Below are 25,937 nucleotides of genomic sequence, written 5' to 3' on the forward strand. Positions count from 1 at the left end.
CTTACTGTTCTGTGTATACTACGTATGTAAAACAAAGCCAAGAACAAAGCTAACATTAGTTTTATCTGTGGTTTTATACTATTAACCTTTATTAACATTATATTTTTTATCGATGTAATCGGTTAAATGCCGAAAATTTTCAGTCGTCAGTTCATTTAATATAAACTGCACCGGTATATATTTATATTGAAAAATGTATATGGAAATGAATTAACCTTTTCAAAAACAAGCGCTGAAAAAGCCCAGAACACAAAAGCGAACCGGTTGATTTCTATTAATAAATAATTCAGAAATATTTCGATCATTCGACCTCAGGTGCATGCTTATTCAATACCCTTTTGTTGTTAAAATTGTTTTGTAAAACTGCGGCGAATCAAACTTTTGTCCAACAATAAGTTGAACCGCTTTCAATTTGTAAGCAAAACAACACTGATTTTAAATTCGACACGTATTTTTTATAGCTTAAATATTCGGAACCGGGAGTAACTGTTCATCTATACGTAAACCGTATTGTCATGTATTGAATTATTTTCACTGTGTAAAGCTCTTACATTGTTGTCTACAAATACAACGATGCGCTGTAAGGATTACAATATGTTCTCTGTTATATTATCTGAAAATAAATCTGAATAACATGAGTAAGTGTGGTTGAAAGGTCCATATTTTAAATGCGAAGGTTTGTGAGGATGTGTGTGTGTGTGTGTATGTTTGTACTCTTTCACACAAATACTACTGAACCGATTACAATGAAATTTAGCACACATATAGACAGTACTTGGATTAACACATTGGATAGTTTTTATCCCGGAAATCCAACGGGAATGGGAACTATGCGGGTTTTTCTTTGAAAACGCATGCGAAGCCGCGGGTGGAAAGCTAGTTTTATTTATAACGGCATCTAGATAATAATATGATGACTCGTTGGTTCTCTTTGTTGAAGGAAGTTGATTGATACGAGCAAAGTTATATCATTAATGAGGGTTCTATTGAAACTGTCCGACAATATGGATTAACTCCGAGTTATTCACATATTGTATTAGTTTATTGTGTACTAGCTGTTGCCCGCAGCTTCGCCTGCGTGGAAAAGATAAATAAACATGATACTTTTCATCCCCTATTTTATCGCCTTGGGGGTAGAAATGATCAAAATCCTTTCTTAGGGGACGCCTCGGTCCTAACATCTACCTGCATGCCAAATTTCAGCCCGATCCGTCCAGTGGTTTGGGCTGTGCGTTGATAGATCACTATATCAGTCACCTTTGAGTTTTATATATATAGATTTATTCAAACATGTTCTCATTATTTATTATTTAATATGAATGTATGTAAATTGTGTAAAATAGAATAGGCACTTGAGAAGGTGAAAACTAAAATATTATACTATACTTAACTAAAATATTATATTTGTGATTTATGTTTAGATACCTAACTTTCAGTTAAACATTGTGACTTATGTAAGTAGGTTAGTACTATTTTATATTTTGTGCTTATGTGTGCAGTCATACTGTAACGGGCAGTTATTCTACATTAGTTTAGTGATAACTGAAGCGTGCAGTTGTCGTTTATGATTATATTATATTGTAATCAATACTATAATTTAGCAAATATTAAAAACGAATACCTAAGGTACTTTTTAAAAACAACCTAATGAAGTCCTCTTGCACAATATAAAGTAATGCCTCAAAGTGAGCATCAATATTTCGCTATTTCGCTATTGTGTTGTTTCGTGATAAATTATATAAATATATAAGTGCATTGTTTCACGCACTATGTACATTATTTTCATAATTTATCCGCAATTTTAAAATATTAAAATGTTTTTAAACGACTATCCCTAGAGACAAATTTTAACCTAGAGTCGTTCTTTGTATTCAATGTTAATACGGAAAAATTTTAATTCTATAGAAAAGTAAAGGAAAAACGAATATGTATTAGTATTAATAGTTATTGAATATTTAACTCTTGATTGATGGTCAATAAACATATAAAAAAATAAAAATATTCGTTTTTTGGTGAGAAACCTACAACACGAAGATATTTCTTACTGTCGACACAAGCCTAGCAGCTTTACTTTTCATCTGTATGTTTGTAAGCATTCGGTTGAGGATACGGAAATCGAAACTCTCTTGTCAAAATGGTTCTTGCTAACAAATACATAGAAAGCGATGTCTGATATTCCTCTTTTTCTTTAAAGAAAAAAATCAAGAGATGTTTTCCAAATGTTCTTGTAGGTATGCTTTGTGTATGCCTATAAGGACTATAATTAAAGAAAATTAAATGTGAATTTAATTTAATATTGTATATTACGTTAATTATTAATTACCTATCAATTATGATAGAATATCCAACGCTCGTGATCAACAATCCAATCTCTATTTCAACAACATTGAAATAGAGATTGGATTGAATTCAGGTTAGAGCTCTGATTTAAATCGTTTCTGTATCATCGTAATTCTTCACGATAAAATAATCGAGGGAAAGATGTTTCAATCGGAATTTATTAATAGCGAATGCATTAACTCGAAGTGGACTAATAGAAAATATTGCAGTTCATTACAATTATTGGCTAGTTATTTCTAGCTTATGGAATTTTAATTTCCCGTTTTAAACGCAATTTCTTTTGAAATTTGATACTGATGCTTCTGCAGGGAATAAAATTAGTTGTAATAAGGATTGAGAATTAGAACTATAGTTACACTGAAAATGTGCTCAGTTGAAATAAATACAAACATAAAATTCTGATAGTTTTTATGTGGTACCTAAGATATATTACTTTTTGATCAGTTATTTTGCGCAAAATTACTTCAACTCCAATAAAATTATAATAGCACGAATCATTATGTTTTAATTAAAAAATATCGAAAGTTTATATCTTTGTTTTTAATGGAACTTTATTGAAATGGCGAATTAAAAACTTCGATATAAGCAACGGACGGCAGTTAAAAGTTAAATTTTAACACGAATTTTCATTTTCGATATTAAATTCGTGCCTACGCTCATTTTTGGTTTATTTTAAACAACAATGTGAATGCAGAATTCAATTTTTCCGTGTTCCACAGCTCCAGCAGGAAAATTAATTGAAAATACTGCGAAACGACTGTTGTTCACATTAATTACTTCGTACCTTGGAATATCAAATGTTGCATTAATTAAAAATATGACTTTAATATAAACATGAACAAATTATTTATTAATTCCAAAATTTTCGCGCTAATATTTTATATTTCACTAGCTCATAATTAATATATTGGCTTAATTATCTCCTGTATTATAAAAAGACAAAGAAGAAGAAATTGACTCATCGATCAACACAATATGTGCCTATAAATTATAACTATTTTTTATCGAAAAAAAAAATATCCAAGGCATTTTACCTTATACCATTGTTACCGTAAAATTGCTATTAATTCCACCTTTTAGTACAGACTAATTGAAATATAGAATCTGTAATAGAATTCAGGCAGCAGTCGTGTGGCTGCATCCACGTTCGCTTTGAACGTTGATTTCTAAGTTCTGACTCGATGGAATCAAAGCTTTGAGAGCGTTATTAGTTGCCACGTGGCTGTATTCATCATGCTTATTGAGTCCTGATTGAAATGGACAGAGAAATTAATTTAGACTTCAGTAATTACGCTACTATTTATCAGATTCAGAATTATTACAGACTTCGCCCGTGGTACATATTTACGTTTTCTCTACATAGGAACCATCCTCGTACTTCAAGGAATATAATTAAAAAAGAATTATCAAAATTGATCCACCCGTTCACACGTGATGCTGTGACAACGCGAAACGGGTTTCATTTTTATATTATAGATTATAGTTCCTTATTTTAAAAAAAGTTGAAAATATCGATGATAAAGATAACGTAGAACAATAAGGAAGAAATTCATCCCAAAGTTAATTTAGGTTTCTATACTGAGCTGCTTTTAACAGCAAGGGAAGCCCACAAAAGTTTATCGCGTTGAAGACGTCTCATCTCAGGAAATCCATTCCGCTCGACGTTTGTCTTGAGATACGATTCCCGTCAACCGTTTCACGAATCACGACCTTTGCAGGAAAACTTTAAACCTTAGAACAAATTTAATGCTGAATGAAATGTATTGGGTAAAATCAGTGTATTTTCTGTCAACATTACTACGCTTTTTTCTTAAATCCATGGTTATGAATAAATTATTAAAAATAAAAAATATATTTTTCTTAAATACTTAGTACTAACTGTCTACTTACGTCACCTTTGGTTTGGCATTGAATATAGGCTCTAACGAGACCCTTTTTTTTTTTTTTTTTTTTATAGTGGGGAAATCTTCCAAAGATACCCACGGCCCCCGGGGAAGGAGCCGTGGGTTATGTCGGATTCTTACCGACTAAAACCCCACTGTGTTCCGTCGAGCCGCTTTAATGAGGGGGCCGCGGGTATTTGTTAGAATTCTTCCGCAACCCCCTCGGCGGCAGCCCATCTCCAGGCCAGGCGCAAGCCAAGAACAGGAAAGGTGGTTTGCCTGCTCTTCCCTCCCGTTGGCGGCATGAGCGGAACACGTCTCAAGTCGCCTCACCGCACCGGACGATGGATTACATTCCCCGTTCCACCGCCCGGCGCCCTTCGTCAAGGAGGCACGTTGCGACCGTGTAAAGCGGCCGCAACAAGGCGACGACGCCCAATAAGACGTCTGCGCTGGATCGGGTCCGCGTGAGGATCCCTCTCGCGCACCCGCTCTGCCTCCTCTTTCTGCGAGATCACGCTCTCCGAGAATGCGATCACCGCACGCCAGGATCTGTCGCCATCCACCATTGCACGAACAACGGAGGGTAGAGAGAGATCCGGCCCGATTATCGCGACTAAGCGAGCACGGGGCTCAGCCCACGCGGGGCACACGGCAAGAGTGTGATCTGCCGTGTCCTCCGGGCAGGCACACCAGTGGCAGACCATGCTGGGCTCCCTCCTCGCGACTTTACACAGGTACCGCCCGAAGCAGCCGTGCCCGGACAGTATCTGCGTAAGGCGGAAGGTTATGGCCCCGTGCCGCCTGTCGCACCACTCTTGGAGGACTGGACGTATGGCCGCAACCGTCCTCTCACCCGCGCTGGGCTCCTCGAGCCGGCGTTCCCACTCCCGGAACCGCCGCTCGACAGCCTCGGCCCTCCACTCCTCTACTTCCTCGTAGGAAGGATTCACCCCATGTGACCTAGACGCCGAGACGCGGCGATACACGTCCGCTAGCATCTCGGCGTCCAGATCCCATGGCGGCGTTCCGGCCATTACGCAGGCAGCCTCGAAAGACACCGTGCGGTATGCCCTAACTACCCTGAGCGCCATGACCCGCTGCGGCCTCCGCAAGAGGGGTCTGGTACGGGCGCTCAGGGTGTCTGCCCAGATGGGGGCCCCGTAAAGGGCCATGGAGCGGATTACGCCAGTGTATAGCCGGCGACACCCACCCCCAGCACCTCTAAGGTTTGGCAGCAAACTTCCCAGGGCTCCGGCCGCCCCTACAAGACGGGGGGCAAGGCGACGGAAGTGCTCCGTAAACCTCCATCGGCTATCCAACACGATGCCTAGGTATCTCATGGTGGTGGTGACCCTGATCGCTACTCCATCCACCCGGATCTCTGAGCCTGCGCTATGCAGCCTCCGGCGACCGGGAAAGAAGATGGCTTCGGATTTCTCCAGCGCCACCCGTAGTCCCAACCGCCGGATGCGGCACACCACCTGCTCAACTCCCGTGGTAGCTAATAAAGCTGCCTCCTCGTATGTAGCCCCACGCGCAGTCACCAGAGTATCGTCGGCGTAACAAGTTACGCCAACACCTGGGAGGTTAGTGGCGCGTAGGACCCAGTCGTACCCGATGTTCCACAGAAGAGGCCCGAGGACCGACCCCTGTGGGACACCGCACGACACTTCCCTCTCACTCCATCCATCGCGGGTTGGATAGGCAACGGTCCTATCTGATAGGTATGACCGCAGCAGTCGCACCATGTAGCCCGGCACGCGATGATAGTGGAGAGCTTGCAGGATACTGCCCCACGGCAAGGTGTTAAACGCGTTGGCGATGTCCAAAGACACCGCCAGGAGGACTTCTCCACTAGCGGCCGCATCTTCTGCGGTGGCTCTCACGCGAGATATCGCGTCGAGTGTGGACCGACCACGGCGAAAGCCGAACTGGTTCCCGCTGAGGTCTGGTCCCACTCCCTCCAAATGGTTGACGAGGCGAGCTGCGAAAACGCGCTCAAAAAGCTTGCTCACCTCGTCAAGCAATACAATAGGCCTGTACGCTGAGGGCGAATCGCGCGGGCGCCCCTCCTTTCTTAACAGGACCAAATTCCCTGTCTTCCACCTACGGGGAAATTGGCCCCGCTCAAGGCAAGCCGAAAATAACCGCTCCACACGGGGCCCGAGGGCTTCCAACGCTAGCACCCACGCTCGACCAGGTACCCCGTCAGGTCCAGGAGCAGTGTTTTTCCCTTTAAGCCGCATAACTGCCGCCTCCAACTCCTCATGGGTAACGGCAGGGATTTCTTCTGCAGGCTCCTCCTGTGATGCAGGTGTCGCCGCCATCGGCGGAGGAGAGTATCTTCCCCGGTCCGGGAACAGAGACACCACAACCTGTTCTAGCAGACGGGGCTCGAGAGACTGAGACAGAGGCGGAGCCCACGGGCGGAGCTTCTGCCTCACCCGTTTATACGGCCGACCCCACGGCACCCGGTTCAGACCCTCGAGCATCTCTTCCCATGCTCTATCCTTGGCGCTGCTGATTGCCTCCTGCAGAGAGGTAACGCACTCCCTGTAGGAGGCATACAGTTGCGCTTCCTCCACTTCATCCCGTCCACTCCGGCGCCGGTGCCTGGTGTACGCCCGCCTCGCAGCCACGCAGGATGCGCGCAGCTGGGCAATTTCGGCGGACCACCAATACATCGGTCTTCTGCGCGGATTCGAGCGAACTCTACTCATGGCCGCATCACACACCTGCGCCATGGCATCAGCCATCCACGCTGCATCGTCCTCTACTGTTGTTGCGATCCGCGGTGCAGGGATCCATGCCTGAACTATGGCAGCCTCAATTAGGAGTTCCTGATCGAGACTACGAATCGACCAACGCGGACGTCCACCATTTAGGGAAGGCTCACCGCGAAACGCGGATGGCGCAGAGACGCTGAAGCGGATGTATCTGTGGTCCGACAGCGTTTCCACATCAGTAACAACCCTCCAGTCAGTAATTCGCCTTGCAAGGGGGGGGCTAGCGAAGGTGATGTCGACGATGGAGCCCCCTCTTTGCCGCACGCAGGTAAGCTCACTCCCGCGATTTACGACCGAGAGATCAGCCGCGACCGCCCAGTCCTGCAGCACCGCACCCCGCGCATTTCTCACCGATGATCCCCATGCCATTGATTTGGCATTGAAATCTCCGGCCAGAAGCACGGGCTGCGAAGGAGCTAGGTCAATCAGTTCCCCCAGATCTGCCAGGAACCGCTCGAATTCATCCAGGCCACGGTTGGGAGAGAAGTAGACCCCGATCACTGTGTTACCCTTGATCGAGGCCGAGACACAACCCCGCCGCCGGACTACCCTTTCCATTACTGTGCCGCCCTGCGTTACGAGCGTCACCAGTCCATCCAAGTCAGCCGCCCAGTTGTCCCGGGACGGCACGAAATAGGGCTCAGCCACCACCGCCACATCTATCCGCCACTCCGTCAGACTCTGGAGCAAAAGATCTTGGGCTCCGGCGCAGTGGTTGATATTGCCTTGGAGGAAATGGAGTAGAGCCATTACTGCGTTTCCATTTCGCTAACCGTCACATTCGCCTCGACGGGCGCGGGACAAGGACACGGTGCGGTACCTGGACCATCGCGTCCCCGATTTCCTCTTTTCCGCTTGGGAGCCTTGCAAGCTGGGCCCCCGAGCCGATGGCCTGCCGGTAGCTTGGCCTCGGAGCATAGAACGCAGCGAGCGGCGGAGGCAGAACATTCCCCGGCCTTGTGGCCTGTTTCTCCACATCGGAAACAGACGTTGCTCCTATCTACGAGCGAATTGCACTCGGCTCTTACGTGCCCCACCTCTAGGCAGCGGAAGCAACGCTGTGGCTTCACCTTGCCAAGCGTGACACTTGCAGAGATCCACCCTACTTGGATACGGCCTACCTGTGCCACCTTCTTTGCCGCGGCTATCGGGCAGCTCACCCAGGCTGAAGTCGAGCCGCGAGAGCCCACGCGCAGTCCACTACACTTAACGTGTTCTGTAGGGCATTCTCCTGCCCGAGAAATCGCAGCCACGACATCTTCAACAGCCGCCGAGTCGTCCAAGCCGATGATGTGCACTTCAGCGCATTTCACCGGCCTGGAAACCTTGACGGTGCCTTCGTCCCAAATCTCCCGCAGCTTTGCAGCGAGAGCATCTGCCTCCTTCGAGCTTGCGGCACCAGGGACTTCTAAGATCCTTGCCCCAGTCGCGGCACGCTTGAACCGCAGCGCACCTACACCGATTTCCGCCAGATCGATCTTTTGGCGTGATCCAGCCATTATAGAAGCATAGGTTCAAATTCAAATTCAAATTCAAATTCGTTTATTCAAACAAACTTAACCTAACCTTAGAGCTAAATACATTAGGTGTTGTACATATTATGTTTAGTGATAGGTATGTATCAATCATCGGTTCAAGACTGGCATCTTTGCTAGGTTACCGAGAAGGTAACCTGTATTAAAGATGACAGTTCCTTCCCCATATAATGTATAATATAATATGAAAAAAAGAAAAACATCTCAGGTGGTCATCACAATAATTAAGTCAACGAATTTGTTTTTTTTAAATTGGGACATAGATAATATAAAAGAAATTAACTAATAGGTATCTTAAGTTACTTATGAACATGAAAGGAGTCGAGTGATTATGTGTGGGCATAAGTTAGTGTATGTGCATGTGTGTATTGAGTATGTTTGTGTCTGCGTATGTGTAAGTGAATGTGTGTGTGTGTGTTTGAGTGGATGTAGATGTGTATGCATATAAAAGAATGTATAATATGAATGAAAAACTTTCATTAAGTCATTGTACAAATTAAATTTTCGGTCTCCTGATAACTAAGGTTTAGCAGCCAATTAGTGACTTGCGTTTTGCAAGTACCGTAGGGGAGTTTATAAATAGGTAATATTTTATTAATTTTGTTGTATAATGAAGGGGCCAGAAAACAATTAAATCTTTTGGAGTGTACGAAATTACATTTATCAACTTCGCAAATTCTATCCTTGCGTCTTTTCATAATATTTTGAAATGGAGTTACAGAATGTTGTGAAAGAACAGTATGTAATATAAAAAGTTGCCTTACAGTCAATACTTTAAGGCTCTTGTACAGGTCAGCTGTCGGAAATCTGTATTTTTTAAAAGTACCAACTTTTAAAATAGCTCTCTGAGCTCTTTCAAGCTTCAGGAGATGAGTCTTAGGCGCACCACCCCAAGCTGATATACAGTAACATAAAACCGATTGGCATAACGAATAGTAGACCTGTCTCATAATTTGACCGTCAGCAATATGGCGAAGAGTTTTAAAGATATAGATCAATTTTCTGACTCTATTTTGAAGTTGTTCTATATGTAAAGAAAAGGAAAGATTGCAGTCAAGAGTTATACCCAGATATTTAGTGCTAGATTGTCGAGTGAGTCTGGGGCAATTGCAGTGCTGATCAATCGGATTGTTGCAAATATGAGCGTATAGACATAAAGTTAGGGGGGGTTGAGATGTTTGCCGAAGAGAAAAAGCCAAGTAATTAGTTTTATCAGTGTTCAAGGTCAAGAGATTTTTAGCTAGCCATGTTGACACTATATTAAACCCATCCTGTGCTTTGCGAAAAACCTCTGGCCATGAGTCGCCTATAAAAGTTAGGGCTGTGTCATCGGCAAAGGCAGATATTTTACCATCCTGGAGATCCAATTGGCAAAGGTCATTTAAGTATACCAAAAACAGGGTCGGACCGATCACACTGCCTTGCGGGACTCCGAGTGATATTGGAAGTTCATCGCTTACGATATTATTAATTTTAACACACTGTGTTCTATGACTTAAATAGTTTTCAAAAATCGAAAGTGAATGTCCTCTAACGCCCATTTTTTCAAGCTTTTGTAAAAGCAGGGGAGTGGCAACTGTGTCGAATGCCTTGGCAAGGTCCAAAAAAATAGTAATGACTTTTTTTTTATGATCTAAATTCTTGATAATATAATTGGTAATGTCTAGTACCGCTTTCGAAGTGGACATGTTACGTCTAAAGCCGTACTGATTTGGAGATAATAGATTTTTATGTTCTAGGAAATTGATCAACTGCTTATTTATTATTCGTTCCAATATTTTAGACATTATAGGCAAGACGGCTATTGGACGATAATTGGCGACACAGTTACCACTGCCGCTTTTGAAGATGGGGTGAATAATAGATTTTTTTAAATAAGTAGGGAATGATCCAGAGTTTATACAAAGATTAAAAATATGTGTTAGGATAGGTATTAATTGAACTTTATGCCTCTTGAGCAAACCAGTTGAAATTTTATCCCACCCCACTGCGCAGTCTGATCTTAAAGACGTCAAAATCGATTCCACCTCACTATGGTGTGTTGGAAGAATTACGAAAGATGTGCAGGGAGATGAACCGGAGCTATTGATATGTGTTTCCGAGATAAAACTAGGTGATTTAATTTTACTAGCAAGATTCACACCAACGTTAACGAAGAATTCATTCACTACATTTACTGATAGCTGTGGAGACGAAGACAATTGCAATAAATCGTTAGAAGTCGTTTTTTGCTGTACACAGTTCGTAACCCTCCTTATAATCTGCCAGATACGTCTGCTATCAGAACCAGCATCGCTAAGTTCTTGCTTTTCGAAATTTCTTTTAACTTTTTTTAATAATTTGTTACAGAAGTTCCTGTATCTTTTGTACGTCAACTTCAAAATATCATTCTTGGGATCAGATCTAACGTTTTTGTGTAGCAAATCGCGGTTTTTAATACACTTTAGGAGCCCAGGGGTCATCCATGGTTTGATTAATTGTTTACGCCTAGACACAGTTACAATGGACGAATTTATTTTAATAAAGTTCATAATCAAGTCAATAAAAAATTTTGTAGCCTGTTCAGCGTCGGTTAGTTGTATTATGTGTTGAAAATTATAACTTTTTATATCTCGATCAAGTTGTTCGTAATTAATTTTATTGAAAACATTACTATGTCTAGGCTTTGAGAAACTTCCAGTATGTTTAAGACACAATAATATGCTGTTATGATCTGTAACGGTTGAATCAAGGATTAGGGTTAGGGCTTCATAATTAGACTTGAGTATCACGTGGTCTAAACAACTTGAGTCACGCGTGGGCAGATTATGGGCAGGTAGTAAACCATGGTAGGCTAATAAGTTCAGATAATCAGAGGCTTGAGAGTCAAGTGGCGTGCAAGCAATATCTATATTTATATCACCAATAATTGCAATGGTTTTTGTTGTTGATAGTGAATTTAGTACAGAGTCTAAAGATGCCAAAAAATTTGTCGTACTTATAAAAGACGGGGAACGGTAAATACATACGATTGCTGTGTCGTTATCTAGTTTTAAGACCAAACATGAGCCATCCAGAAAGTCGATTTCGGATACAGAATGATTCAGATTATCTTTAATATAAATGACAATGCCATCATTTTGATTTTTGTTATTTTGTGTGTGATACATAAAGTAATGGTCTATTTTGGGTATAAGGTTATTACTTTTGAGCCAACATTCGGTTAAAACTAAAACATCAAGGTCTATGTTTATCATTTGTAATAAAACTGAAAAACTATTAAAATTACAATTAATTGATCTAATGTTTTGTGTTATTATTTTAAGATACTTAGCCGGGTATTTTATCATTTTTTTACAGTCAGAGGGGCTGCATCTTTGGCTTGTAGACACATAAAATCTATCTATGTTATCATGTAAATCAAAAATATTATCGAATTATAAGGTTATAGATTTGTGTCACATCAATGTTCAAAAATGTTTGTAAAGTTATTTTTTCACTATGGAGGTATACGCAAAATAAGTATGCTGTGTTAGAAGATAACGAATTGTGTGAATCAGTACTTTTAACAAAGACTTTGAAAGTAATAGGTTGAACGGCGTAGTTATTGTGAATATGATGATTGTGGTATTTGTGGTAGTATGATGTGTGTGAAATTGTTATATTGGAAAAATTCCGTTTCATGTTCGTTAGTACAAAAATATTGAGAAAAATGACAAAACTTAATAAAAATAACGTATAAACTTGGCTCACAAAAGCCATTAAAACTAAAACGTAAATGAGAAATGATAAATTTAACATATTTGTGCAAATAACAAAAAATAATGTAATAATATAAATCTGTTGGAGGTATTTATGTTTATTAATTGTTAGTGAATTTAGTCATATTTTCAATGCATTAAATTGTTCAAGTTGCGATAAGGATTTTATGACCTTTGATGCTTCTCCGTCTGCCCGCTTGACTAAGACCTTGCCGTCCACTATCCAGCAGTACTTGATTTTATTAGTTTTCTTTAGTTCCCGAGCATGATAAAAAAGTTTCCTTGCGTTTGCAGTTAAATTTTCAGTTATAAATATAGGTTCGGAGCTCGAAAATCCAGCGTGCGTCAAGTTTAATTTGTTCGTCGGATGATTAATGTTATACGTTTTCAATGTATTAAATATTAGATGTTTTACGTGTAAGTCCGATAATTGAATTATTATAGGTTTCTTGGTATTGGGTTTGCCCGGAATTCGGTATATATCTCGAATGTTAGATGGTTGCAAGTCAATATTGAGGCTTTTAAAAATATTAGAGACATACGCCAGCAAGTCCTGTTTTGATTCTTTATCTTTTTTGGGTATATTTTTAACTTCGATGGTTGTAAGTTTTGAGCAACGTTGGAGTTCATCAACTTGTTGCTGCAAGGCCAAGATCGTTTCTTGATTCGTTTTACAGTGTTCTTCTAGTGACTTTATCTTAATTTCCATCTCGTCTTGTTGTTCACTCCGAAACGCTATATTTTTTTCAATATTTAATAATGTATTTTCGATTTTGTCATAATTGATCTTGAAACTTGACAGCATCTGCCGTATTTCCTCCTTGAATTCATCAAAGTCCGCTCTGGTTATTTCTTCTAAACGACGTTTCATACGCTGATTTACAAACGAAGACGGTGGCGGAGTTGTATCTCGGTTAATGTTTAGCGCCGAGTCCGAGCCCGACTTCGTAGGCGAACGAATCATGATATTAGTTGGTAGGTTATCTCTGTGTGCACGGTAGTGTTGGTGGCTTGTGTGCGTGGCTATTACTCACGAACACGATGAGAAATATTTTTGCAAAATCCAAGCGAGCGGTGTCACACGTCTATACTCGAGCGCGGTCCGATGAGGAAGGTGACGCCTCGCTCCACTGCGCCTGGCTGCAGAGCGATAACGACAGCCGAGGACGAAGGATTGCGCAACCTCTGCGCCCTCGAGCGCACTCGCGCCGGCCTCTTTTTCTTTTTCGCCTTGCCCTTCTTTCCGACGACCGTCCATTCCTGCTCCAGCCGTTGCTGCAACTGGGGAGCAGAAGAAGTGGTGGGCACAGCCTTGTCAGCTGGCTTGGTCTTTTCCGGCTGCCGTGCAGCCTTCCCCTTGCCCTTCCCCTTGGCTTTTGCAGCTGGACCCGGTTTTGCAGGCTGCGCAGCAGGCTGTTCCGGTTTTCTCGCCTTTGCTGGAGCAGCACCTTTCGCTGGTGCCCCATTAGGGGGCTTTGGCGGCGGAAGAGGAGGAAAGTCCTCGGTTGGGGCTTGCCCAACCGCCATTCCCTCAACCCTGCCATCCCCCGCCAATGGGGGCCTCACACACCTTTTTGGAGGCAACTCCAACGCTTCTAACCGGGCGTCCACCATTCCCCCAACCTGCCGCAAAATCTCCGCGGTCAGATCAGAGTCCACTCGCGTTTGCATGGGCTGTGCGGTCCCTATGATAGCCCTAAGCTCTCCCATCTCTTTTCGGAGGCCCGCGATTTCCGCCTGTAACTGGGTGTTCGCAGCTTGCAGCTGCCGCGTCTCCTCTGATGCAGTACGTTGTGCAAGAAGCACCGCCGCTTCTTGAATGGTGTCCGAGGCTTCCTTGAGGGAACGTTTGAATGCCACCCTTAGGTTTGTCGATTTTGCACGCACCTGCTCGATGGCATCCAGGCTCTCCTCTATACGGCGTTGGAGGGCCGCGGTAGAATCGTCGGCAAGACGTCCGTCCCCAGTTTCTCCAGCGCGGGAGGTACCGGCTCGAGAGGCTCGGGTGACCTGCGTTTCCTCGCTAGCCTCGAGCTCCGATTCCCTCCGTACGCGCGACAAGGCCTTCCTAGCGGCTGTCATGTCCGCTAAGGTCTTTCTTGCAGAGGCTGTACCTGCACAGAACCCCGCTGCTGCAGCCCCTCGCCCTTTGCGTAAGCTTACAGCTTTATAGTAAGTAACTGTGGTAAATATCGTTTATAGCGTCATGATATATGTATAGTCTATAGCTTTCCTTGATAAATGGGCTATCTAACATCGAAAGAATTTTTCAAATTGGACCTACCGTTCCTGAGATTAGCGCGATCAATCAAACTCTTCAGCTTTATAATATTAGTATAGATTTCAAGTACGTGTAATATTAACCTAATGTTTGGTAATTCCGAGATAGATGTGTGAGATTGAGTTAAATAATAGTGAGGTTACATGGGAACGTTTTATGACGATACGGATGTAGCACAAACAGTAAAGAGTATTCATAAAACATGTGATGGGAAAACATGTATAAATAATAATTTACCTGAATGTTGCTTGGTTATATTAAAATAATCCATAAAACAATAGCCAACTATATATCTGTCTGTTTATTTATTTACCCAAATTTTAGCTATAGCAGACATTTTAAGATTCATTGACCGCAAAGCAAACACAAGCGTATTTAGCGGTCAATGTATTTCTCCATTACCCAGAGGGACAAACAGCACACTTAGTAATTAGTTCTCTCATAGTTATAGCTATTTACTAATTCATTACTAAACACAATGGCTACACTAACTTCACATTACACGCAACATTTTGATTTAAAATCATTGAATATTCGAATGAATATATTTTATTCATCGCTCATTATGATAGAGCTCCATCTAACGTTACATTTCATAATTATAATATGGCTGCTGTTAAATGTTTCTAATTATTTATATGCAAACTGCTTACTGTTAATTGTTTTATTTATTCAATAAAATAAAGTGGTATAGGTAAACCAGAATCTGATGGCAATTAGGGAAATCAAAATTTTGAGTGTGCAACCCTAGGGAAAATGGACTGAACGATCTTGATACTGCTTATTTTTTAGTTTGCTCTCAATATCATTAGTCACATTACATAAGTGGACAATACTGTACTTAATAATGAGATATCCACTTAATATTATGTAGGTACATACTTACATGTATAATATACATATTACTTTTACACAGGTAATACATATTATTATTTACACATACCTATATTTGTATGTTCATTATCATTATGCCATGTGAAAATATCGATGTTATATCGATAGAAAACTAGACTGCTTATAATTTTTTATAAAATAAAATAAAAGTAAAATAAAACTATGTTTATTTTCGTAAGTATTAACAGATACACACATTATAAAATTGACTTGGTCAGCTTGGACTTGACGAATAGCCGTATTGGAAACTCCTGTAATAAGTTTTCATAAAATTATATTCCAATCAACAAACAATATTATAGTTACCTACATATAATATTTTTTAATTAAAAGTATCAAAGCGGGTTAGTCCAATTTACCAATAAAATCTTCTAAATTGAAAATTGTGATGTGTTTGACCCTTCTTCATCAAATATTTTTCTATACACATTATAAACAACACCTCTTGCTTGTGATCACAGCGGCTTTTTCGACATTTTCGAAGATTTTATAGACAAAATCCTAAAAATTATTTATCAACTGCAAAAAAGACAAATAATTTGACAACCAATTTGATAGTTGTCAAATAAGTTGCCACATGAAAATCTTATATTTCTTAAATATAAATATGCCATCAGATTCTGGTAGACCTATACCTATTGAAAGTGAAGTCCCGTGTCCCCAAGTGGGGTAAGGGACAGATGCATTATGTATTATATTCCTTAAAGTACGAGGATGGTTCTTATGTAGAGTATACGTAAATATGTACCACGGGCTAAGCCGGGGCGGACCGCTAGTTATATATAAATCTCAATAATGCTTGTAATATTCAAAGTACTGTAAAACTGTAACAATTTTGTTCCAGAAAGAGATTTCTCCCAATAATTGAGTTAGAGTGGGAGAGTAGTAAGGATGCGCCTTGTTAAGGTTCAAGCGCTGCGGAGGCTTGTTTGTTGTTTGCTCTGCACTCGGAATGGGGAAATATTAACACATACATTTATTTTCTTGTTTGCATTTTATTTATAATACTAATTAAAGTTTTTAACGGATTAGCGATTTCATGTTATTATTTAGTCTCCTCGTGAACATGCTCGTTGTCATGTGTTCAAACCATTGCTTAGACAGGTATTTGTGCGTCGGGCTAGTATCATTATAAAATATAGCGTTTAAAATCCGTTAAAAAGTATTTAATGCCACTCTACGGTAGAGTAGAGCGGTAGAGTACTAACTTTCCTACTTACTATACTTAGGTAGACACCATTGGTAGAGTAGATCGGCTAGCATCGTGGCAGTTTGACATCCATACTAATATTATAAATGCGAAAGTAACTCTGTCTGCCTGTTAGTTAATCACGTCTAAACTACTGAACCAATTGGCATGAAATTTGGTATGGAGATATTTTGATACCCGAGAAAGGACATGAAGCACTGCGGGTAAAACCGCAGGTCACAGCTAGTATTTTATATATATCTGTATTAAAACTGGTTGAATACTGAGAACTGGTAGAGTAGTATGCTAGTTCAGTCTACCGTTTACTCTACCCGTGTACATTTATTTTCTATACTTCTTCGTTCAAAATGTATTGCTAGAGCAAATATAGAAACGCAATTTTAACGTATCTCTTGTGAATAACTAATTTAGAATTTTAATTTTATATTCACAATTCATAATACTTGATACTAAACTAATAGATAAGAGCCTTAACTCTTAGTAACATTAAATGTGATTATCACAAAGTAAGGACGGAATAATTCGTTTATCTGTAGCTTCTTAGTTGGCTACTTTAGTAAGAACTTTCATTTCATTCCATAAAATCGTATACACAGTAGCTGTTAGGCCCTCCGTACACAGAGCTACTCAAATCTGCGACACTCGACGATTTTAGTTTACTTTTATCAGCGTCAGTGACGCGACTAGTATACGAACCTCAATGGATTTGTGTGGCGATAGTCGCTTGGAGAGTGGAGACTGAAATCGTCGAGAAGGTATCCGAGATTTGAAAAGTTTTGTGTACGAAGGAGCTTAGTCAAAAGGGAAGATTTTCATTGAAATTTAACTTCTGTTTGAGATAGAGAAATTATCAAAGTTTATTAATATATTTATTATTATATTCGCTCTAATATTTTGTCGAAGAAAATTTTCTTTGTTAAATGATTTCAGTCTTTTCTTATCATTATCTGTGTTATAATATGGATATTATATTTTAATTGGTGTTTGCTTTAACATTGAAAAATGTTATTGAGCATTTAAATGATATTTTAGAGGTAACTTCAGGATTTTTTTTCGAGATTTTTTTTTCCAATCGTTACTATAAGGGCCCTTAAACATTATGGTATATATAAAATTTCCATTTCTATTCAAAGTACCTATTTCTTCAAAACATAACTTTATATTGTGTGTAATATTGCATCACATAATAAACGTCACTCCCGTAATGTGTTCACGCGAAGGCTTCAGGGGCCAGGCATTACAGAAATGAAGCTAAAGTAAATAATCGCACATAACTGGCTCAATCCGGATCGAACTGCATTTCAACGGACATAAAGTTGCGGAATGTATGGCTTATTCTGCGGGATTCATAGATAGAGTATTTATATTTGTCCCATAATATGACTTATATTTCAAAAGTTTTAACAAATCAACTATTTCATTATGCTTTGTTTTACGATTTGTGTTTTTGGAAATCGTAATCATCACGATTATTTAATAAATGTAAACTAATTTCTTAAATTAATCCAATAAACATTATTCGAAAGACTCTACCAAACTCAAACTCAAACATTTATATGTACAATGAGACTTCTTTTAGAAGCACTTACGAATCGGCATTATATATTTTTAACATTTACCACTGATTCGAAAAGCTATGGAGAAGAACTGCCAAGAAACTCCATAGTTGCTCTTTTAAAATCTTGTCAAATGTATACCAACAACCTAAACCCTACTAATATTATAAACTAGCTTACCGCCCGCGGCTTCGCCCGCTTCGTCTACAACCTAATAAATTATACACTAAAACCTTCCTTTTGAATCACTCTATCTACTAAAAAAACCGCATCAAAATCCGTTGCGTAGTTTTAAAGATTTAAGCATACAAAGGGACATAGGGGCAGAGAAAGCAACTTTGTTTTATACTATGTAGGGATCTGAAAGTCAGTTTAAACTTTGATATTTTTTATTTAATTAAAATCTACTGAATGTAGAATTTAGCTAAAATTTAGTATGCACATATGACTTCTACGAGGGTGCTTACTTTTATCCGAGAGCCGCTAAGGAAGTCACGTCTTCAAGTTAATTATGTCCTCAGTTATTCATAATTTCATGTCGCGAAACGTCACACAAAACAGAATTCAGAATATCAACAACTATATTATGATCGTTGAATATTTGAAGCCGTTAACAAGCACAGATTACAAAATAGTTACTGATACTTCAATAAGTCTATACTAATATTATAAAGCTGAAGAGTTTGTTTGTTTTGAACGCGCTAATCTCAGGAACTATTGGTCCGATTTGAAAAACTCTTTCGGTGTAAGATAGCCCATTTATCGAGGATTGCTACTTAGATATCAATGCAGCAATGCAAAGCAAAGCAATAGCAATGCAAAGCAATGCGGGCGGCAAAAACCGCGGGGCACAGCTAGTATATAGTAATTTCGTTCCTAATCCCTGAATCGGTCAACAGCAGCATTGTCTATGACAAAGTGCTCTAAAAACCGTTAGGTTAGGATAAATAGCGCATACAATTAGCTGACAAATGGCAAATGGCTTCAAAACAAAGCTTAGACCTTTCTCGCCCTTAAAACATCTCGATTTCTGTAGGCTTTTAGCATTGGTTTCTTGTTCGGAAATTGTTTCTCGTTCGAAATAATCTAATTTATCATTTTGATTTCTTGCAAATTACTTTCAGTCGGAGCCAACTATAATTTGAATAAGTAATAGTTTTAACAGCAATTAAAATTTCTTCAGTCAGCAATTATATTAATAGATGGATATTGATTATTTAAAAGCCTTTCCCTTTGCACGACTTCATAGACAACGGGCTTTTACAAAAACCCTTTACACCGAATTTTTGGAGCCATTGTTCTGTGGAGTTTTAGAATATTGTATTGTTCTCATATTTCCATCTGCGAAATTCAGTAAAGGGTGCATTTGGTAGATTGACTGGCGTGAAACATTGATCCAAAAAGCGTTCTGTGAAACATATTATGCTATCGATTATAGCTTTACGTTGTTTTCATTCTATTTAACTGGTCGTATATCGTTAATATCATCTTTCTTTCCTATAAATAAAACTGCACTGATAACACTTTTAATGACTATATAGAGATAGATGCGTAATCGCTGATCAGACTATCTGACCTATCTTAATATGAAAAGAAGCAGACGATAACGTCTGCTGTTATTATAAAATAAAGATTACTTTTGCAGCTATGTGTAATTGATATGTCGAAAATATAGTTAAATATTAAATGTTTCTATAATAAAATACTGAGCAGAAGTACATAATACAGAGCACAGCAGTCACTATACGATTAATCCAGGTTTCGAATCCTAATGGAAATGCATTTTGGACCCGAGAATACATTAAAAAAAATACAAAAACACCTCTTCATTGACATGCAGCTGCACTTCCATTCCGAGATTTCCTTAATTTAACTTTTCAACGTCAATATTCCCATATCGAGTCCTAAAATAACTGATACATATTTAATGTTGAATTAAGCGTGTTTGTGGGCTTGTTGTGGAGACAGTACCAATTTAGCTCCGAGCTGTACGTCGAGACCATTACCGGGTAATTCGCGAAGGTATACATTTGCATAAGTAACAATATTTAGAGCTAATGTGGTAATCATGCTTCGGGGTCCTACCGCCTACGAGCGGTAACCATACGTTACGGAGTGTGGAAGATGAGATGTTTTTGTATTTTGTTGATAAGTATAGTATAGCTGTGGAGAAGTGAACTGCTGATGGTGATTGTTAATGCATCCAGCAGAAATGCCTAAAAGCAGTTTGAAAGAATTTTATTAGGGAAATGGACTTGGTCCAAGCTATCAAAAATACCTTGTTCTGTGTTGTTACCCTCTTGGGGGCAAACCGAATTAAAAAAGGTGCACCTACACATAAAGCCATATTTTCATCTATACATAGAACATGAAGGTACTTCTTATGGGAGAGTGTATGCATCCTGTGAGATAACTCGGTGCAGCTAGTTGACAGCTCAATGGATCTCTAGTAAAAACTGAGAAACGGCCCAGTTACGTCTAAAGTTTGGCTTTGTTAATGGTATCCCTAGCAAAGCCGTGTCGGAGTGGCAACTGGCACCCGTGAACCGGCGGAGGCGTCCCAGTCGAAGCCGAGGCGCGGTCCGCGACGCACGTGTCCTGTTCGCAGGTCAACAAACATTTCTAATTAATGACTCAATTCGTGCGCGCGAACGTATTAGTTTAATTGACCTACAATAATTGTGCTTGTTTATTTACTCTTTCATTTCATTTCTACTTGTTGCATATTTCAATTTCTATTGTTTGTTATTGTTAATTATTGCTATTGTGAACCATTCGGGTTAATTTCGTATTCATTGAAATCGAGCTTTATTGTATACCCACCGTAAATATTGGCAATGAAAGTTTGCAAATATTATTGGAGCGGAGTGGTCGCGAATGGCCGTTAGCGAGTGCAGTGTGACTGCGAGTGCTTTTTCACGTTAAAAGCGTATCATTACTCACTTTGGCTCTAGTGTGCCGCGTTGAGTACATTTCGATAAATGCCTTTATACCCTAATGAAATAAAATTGTTGGTATTCTCCGCTTTATCCCTCCGTTATTTATAAGAGCCTAGAGCGTTCCCTTTTTCTTTATATTTGTTATTTTATTTACAAAGCGTAAATTACTTTTATAGTCCGACCCTGAGGGCGGAGCACAGCGGCTTTATCGTGCTCCAATTAGCTCGCTTTAAAGCTAGATAAATCCGTGAAACTGTGGTATGAAATAAAAACTAACGATGACGGCCGTGAGCAGATACAGTTCGTATAACTGCTTGACTGGATGGGACAGCTACGACAGGATACCGAGGTAAAGCAACACTCTACACACTATAATTACCAGTTGCAGATAAATTACTAGCCTTTACTTTACAATTTACATAATACCACGAACACAAACAGCCTATAAAAATATACTAAACGTTAATACACTAGCGCAAAAAGTCCCTTTAAACACACTAAAGCAACATTACTTATATAAACTAACTGGCACCACACTGGCACAAAACGTGTCCATAGATAAGAAATGATTTGTGAGCGACTCTTCCAGTGAAAGATTTTCTTCGTCTTCAATCCTGGAAAGCAATTGTGATAGAAATTGTTGTCGGTTTATTGTTTGAGCCAAGGTCACGGGAAAGTGCGAGAGATTTGGTGAGATGAAACGGCGTCGGGAGGATATTGACAATTCATAAACGCTTGTAACAAGTTTTGTTGAATGAAAATTGAGTTTGATTTTGCTCAAATCGATTCTATGTTTACTCATCTTTATGGAGAGCAGACTGAAATTGATGAAAATGATCTAGACCTAGAAAAGTTTAGCGTTACATGCGTGTTGGTGCAAAATTCCCGAATAGTCAATATTTTCTTGAGTTGTAATAACACTTACAAAATTTATAACACTCGGCAGAGAGATCAGGGAATTCCAAAAAGACAAACAGGAAGTTCAGAGGCAAGGTATTCATATTAAACATTGACTGCTTTGTGTGGAGTAGATACGCTAGGGAATACCTTTGATGAATAACAAGATAGTTGGCCCGGAGCAAGGACGAAGCGACATACCTTTTGAAAGAACAGTGTTGAAACAACAAGGGTGTAAACCTCGTGAGCTTATTATAAGAACTTTTAACGAAATTGCCATTTTGAGCGCAAACGACATTATAAAGTTGCATATGTGAGCGAAACGACAACTCCATTTTACGACCTTACGCGGGGGCGCGGGCGAGGAATGAAGATCATATATTATTACAATAATAATTAATTACTTTATGGCTTTTATTCTTCTTCTTCTTGGATATAAAATTTTCTTGATTGAAATTGTTTTGCATGAGCCAAAAACGGATAAAATATGAAGAATTGGGCTCGGAGTGAAAAATTCAAAACAAGTTGAATATAATGTGCTAGCCGCTATTACCGGTTTCATGATCAGATCAGTCCTTCCAAATATACAAGTTAAGGTACTTGGCCTCTTTTAATATTGGTATACAAGGTATTCAATTTCTTCAATGAATTAACGTTGTCCGTCTATTGATCGATGACGACGAAGTTTATCATACGCACGAATAACACAATATAATTCCTCAATAAAACATTTGGAAATTCGAGAATGTCAGGTCTCAAGGGAAAAAAGTTAAAACGTCGGAACTGTTGTAAAACAAACTTCAATTCTTTAGCCAATTCCAGGAAACTTGCTGACTTATCATTTATGCAAACTGTTTGTGGTTCGTCTTTGTATTACATAAATTTTAACACAATACTTAATAAATCACTCAATTTTCCGCTTGTTAGATAAATTATTGTGATACAACGAGTGGGTGTACAATACAAATAAAATTCGTACGTATTTTTATGGAAAATTTTTGGCTGTATTATAAATATTGTATTTTCCAAATTTAGAAATTAATTAAGTTCAAACACACTGAGTTTGGCCCGCTTTACGCTCCCGTTCTCATATAATTTCTAAGCCCAAACATATCAAATTAGATACCAAAAATTTTCCATTAAATCATTATATGAAGAGTTCGATTAAAGAATGAATATTTGTTTGGAAGTAATTGGAGCAGCGGGGGTCGGCCTTAATGGCTTGCGCCTGTGGTGACACAGCGAGCCGCGGCGACCGGGATGTAGCTCCGTGTGAAACTTTTGTATCATTGTATAATGGGGAAGCGCTTTACCCCGATCCTCGACTCCTGGTAGTCTAAGATGAAGCGCTCTGCTCTAGAAGGTATTTTTTATTTCTGTCAATGGGGCAGGAGAGACACCTATTATGTTAAGTGGCCACCACCGTATTTGAACAGCTCGAGCGTTGGTTGACGATGGTTGGCGATGGTTGGCGATGGTTTGTAACCATTGATAGAATAATGGATGTGCGTCAAAAAATAGCTTTTTTTTATAATTATTATAGTCAGTTTAAATTGTCCCGAATCATGAGGACGTTGATCTTGCCCTTCTAGCTGAACTTGATCTTGAAACTGAATCAAAAGAAAAGAACATTTTGCACAGTCGCGCACGCTCCCGCTCCCGCGATAGCCCCTAACCTAACAGTGTACCGTGGTATCGCTCGCGGCAGTGATGCGTACGAGGCTATTGAGAAATTGAAAACAGCCTGAAGTTGTTCTCTACAACGAGGCATGTTTTCCTAGGGAGCGAGACGTGTTGTGAGAGAAAAGCAAGCATACAAGCGCTTAGATACACATACGTCTTTTATATACCTACTGGCAAATTTGTCACAATAATAACCATTTGTACACAGTCACGAATACAATAACTAGTAGTTAGCATGAAATCGTTATAAGGAAACAATAAATACGGAACCGAAAACGTTTTATGTAGAATTCTATACATTACGATACTGCAATAGTAATTTCACGATGAATTAATTGTGACATATGTGAATTCATTGCAGGTGTTTCAGACCACGACAAAACGATTTAGTATCGAAATGCTATAATTTCCATATCGGAAAACAACAAACATAATTAACATTTGTCCGCTATATAATTGGCACCTCCAAATGCAAATCAATAAAATTTGATTACTATGGCATTAGTAGGTATTTGGTTGAAATCGACTTGGACATTCAATTTTAGCTAATAAAGACATCGAACGTTCGATTCTGTCGATCATATCCGACATCTCCCAAAAGAGAAGCGAGTGCAACAATGAAGTGATATTAATCAAACTGCATAATTGGCGTTAGCTCAGTTGCTGCTGCATAATAAGCTAACAATTGAGTCAATTGTATTAAGATCTTCGATTAGGAATGTTCGAGCAATATCCATCTAAGAATCTGAGGAGAAGTATGGTACATTTTTACGACATATTAAAGAAATTAAAGACAATTTAAAGAAGATTTTGATAGAATATCTGGTCCTATACCAGATTATAACTCTTTTTTGTCTCGGTCCGGTTTAACTACAACGTAAATTACAACTACGCCTAGATACTCTTGACCTGGACCTATTGTATATTGCTTCAAGATGCGTTTGGATTCGCGCCAAAGAGGTTACATAGGTTTTGTTAACTTTTTTAATGGGTGATCACATTATTGTCCGAGTCATTTGTTTAACTTAAAATATGCATTGACGATTTTTTATAGGTAATAAGTTCTGGCTTCCAGGATATTTTTTTCACTCAAACGAGGAGTGTTATATATAAGTACGTGAGTCTGTCTGTAGCTCCCACACCCGATTGAGTACGGTTCTTTAATCGGAAGTCCTATCGAGATGGTCCTTATCTATCCTTGATGGAAATGGAAGTGGTCATTCCGAAGATATTTCTCCACTATTGTGGCTAAGAACTCCAAATTGATCTTTAATTTCACCCTTTATCTTTTAGGTATTGCAGAAGACACAATTTCCTTCTGAACTTTACAAATATAAAAAATGTTGTCTCTCGTTCGTTTTGTTTTCAAATTAAGACAGATACAAACTAACTAATATAATAAATAGCTTTAACACAACAAGAGAATTATCTCTTGTTGTGTAAAGTTACCTAATTATTAAATTAAAAATAGCGTAGATTCATTAAAAGGAACTTGATAAAAGAGTAAAGGTACAAAGTAAATGTAATATCAACTTTGTAGCGCATCAACAAGATGAATAAATACAATGCTTTGAGCGGAATAAATATGTATTTTATCTTCGTCAGAGAATCCTTTCTCGAAAGCTGTATTTAATCTTAATAAAACGGACTGAAGACTGCTTTTTATTTCCATTCTGTTGAAGCTTCTTGTCCCTTTACAATGTAATTAAATTTACTTCATAAGATTAGGATGCAGTACTTTAAATATTTTATGAAGTTTATAAAAGGTGATACACGCTAACAAAAACATTAGTTAGAGACTGAGGAGCTGTCTCAGCTTGCATGTTCTCTTATTATTTATGACAATAACGTACTTAAAACTAAACGAGAGACGTTCATAACTTTGGTGAGAAAATAATTGTATGTTACGCGTTGGCTTAGCATTTAAGATGAGCATCTGATAAATTATTCATTCCTATTTGAATCAGGCCCACATACCGTAACATCTTAGTCTTAAAACTTTTTATGAGGCTTGGAAATAAATCTCTACGTTAAGTTGTTAGTAGTTATGTGAGTTATGTACAAACCTCTGAAGTATTTAAAGACGGACCGAAATATAGGAAATAATCAAAGTCGAATACAGAATGTAAGTATCTAATTAATGAGAAATGGCCGCTAAGGTTACTAGGGCACAAGCTTAAGTAGCAATAA

At 39.3% G+C, this 25,937-nt stretch overlaps 1 protein-coding gene across 9 annotated transcripts in view; it reads left to right on the forward strand.

The window, feature by feature from the left end:
- LOC123704962 (potassium channel subfamily T member 2) overlaps window positions 1-25,937 on the forward strand; it is a 128,533-nt gene that overhangs the window by 54,416 nt on the left and 48,180 nt on the right. For 2 of the 9 annotated variants that reach the window (XM_045653480.1, XM_045653483.1), the window contains exons 1-2: window positions 20,797-20,836; window positions 21,344-21,516. The exons of the other annotated variants lie outside the window; for them this stretch is intronic. In XM_045653480.1, the coding sequence (XP_045509436.1) occupies window positions 21,446-21,516 (71 nt within the window). In that variant the 5' untranslated portion in view covers window positions 20,797-20,836; window positions 21,344-21,445. Of the gene's footprint in view, window positions 1-20,796; window positions 20,837-21,343; window positions 21,517-25,937 lie in introns of those variants that run through there. 9 annotated transcript variants of the gene reach the window in all.

Source organism: Colias croceus, chromosome Z (genome assembly GCF_905220415.1).
Source record: "Colias croceus chromosome Z, ilColCroc2.1".
NCBI classification, from domain to species: Eukaryota; Metazoa; Arthropoda; class Insecta; order Lepidoptera; family Pieridae; genus Colias; species Colias croceus.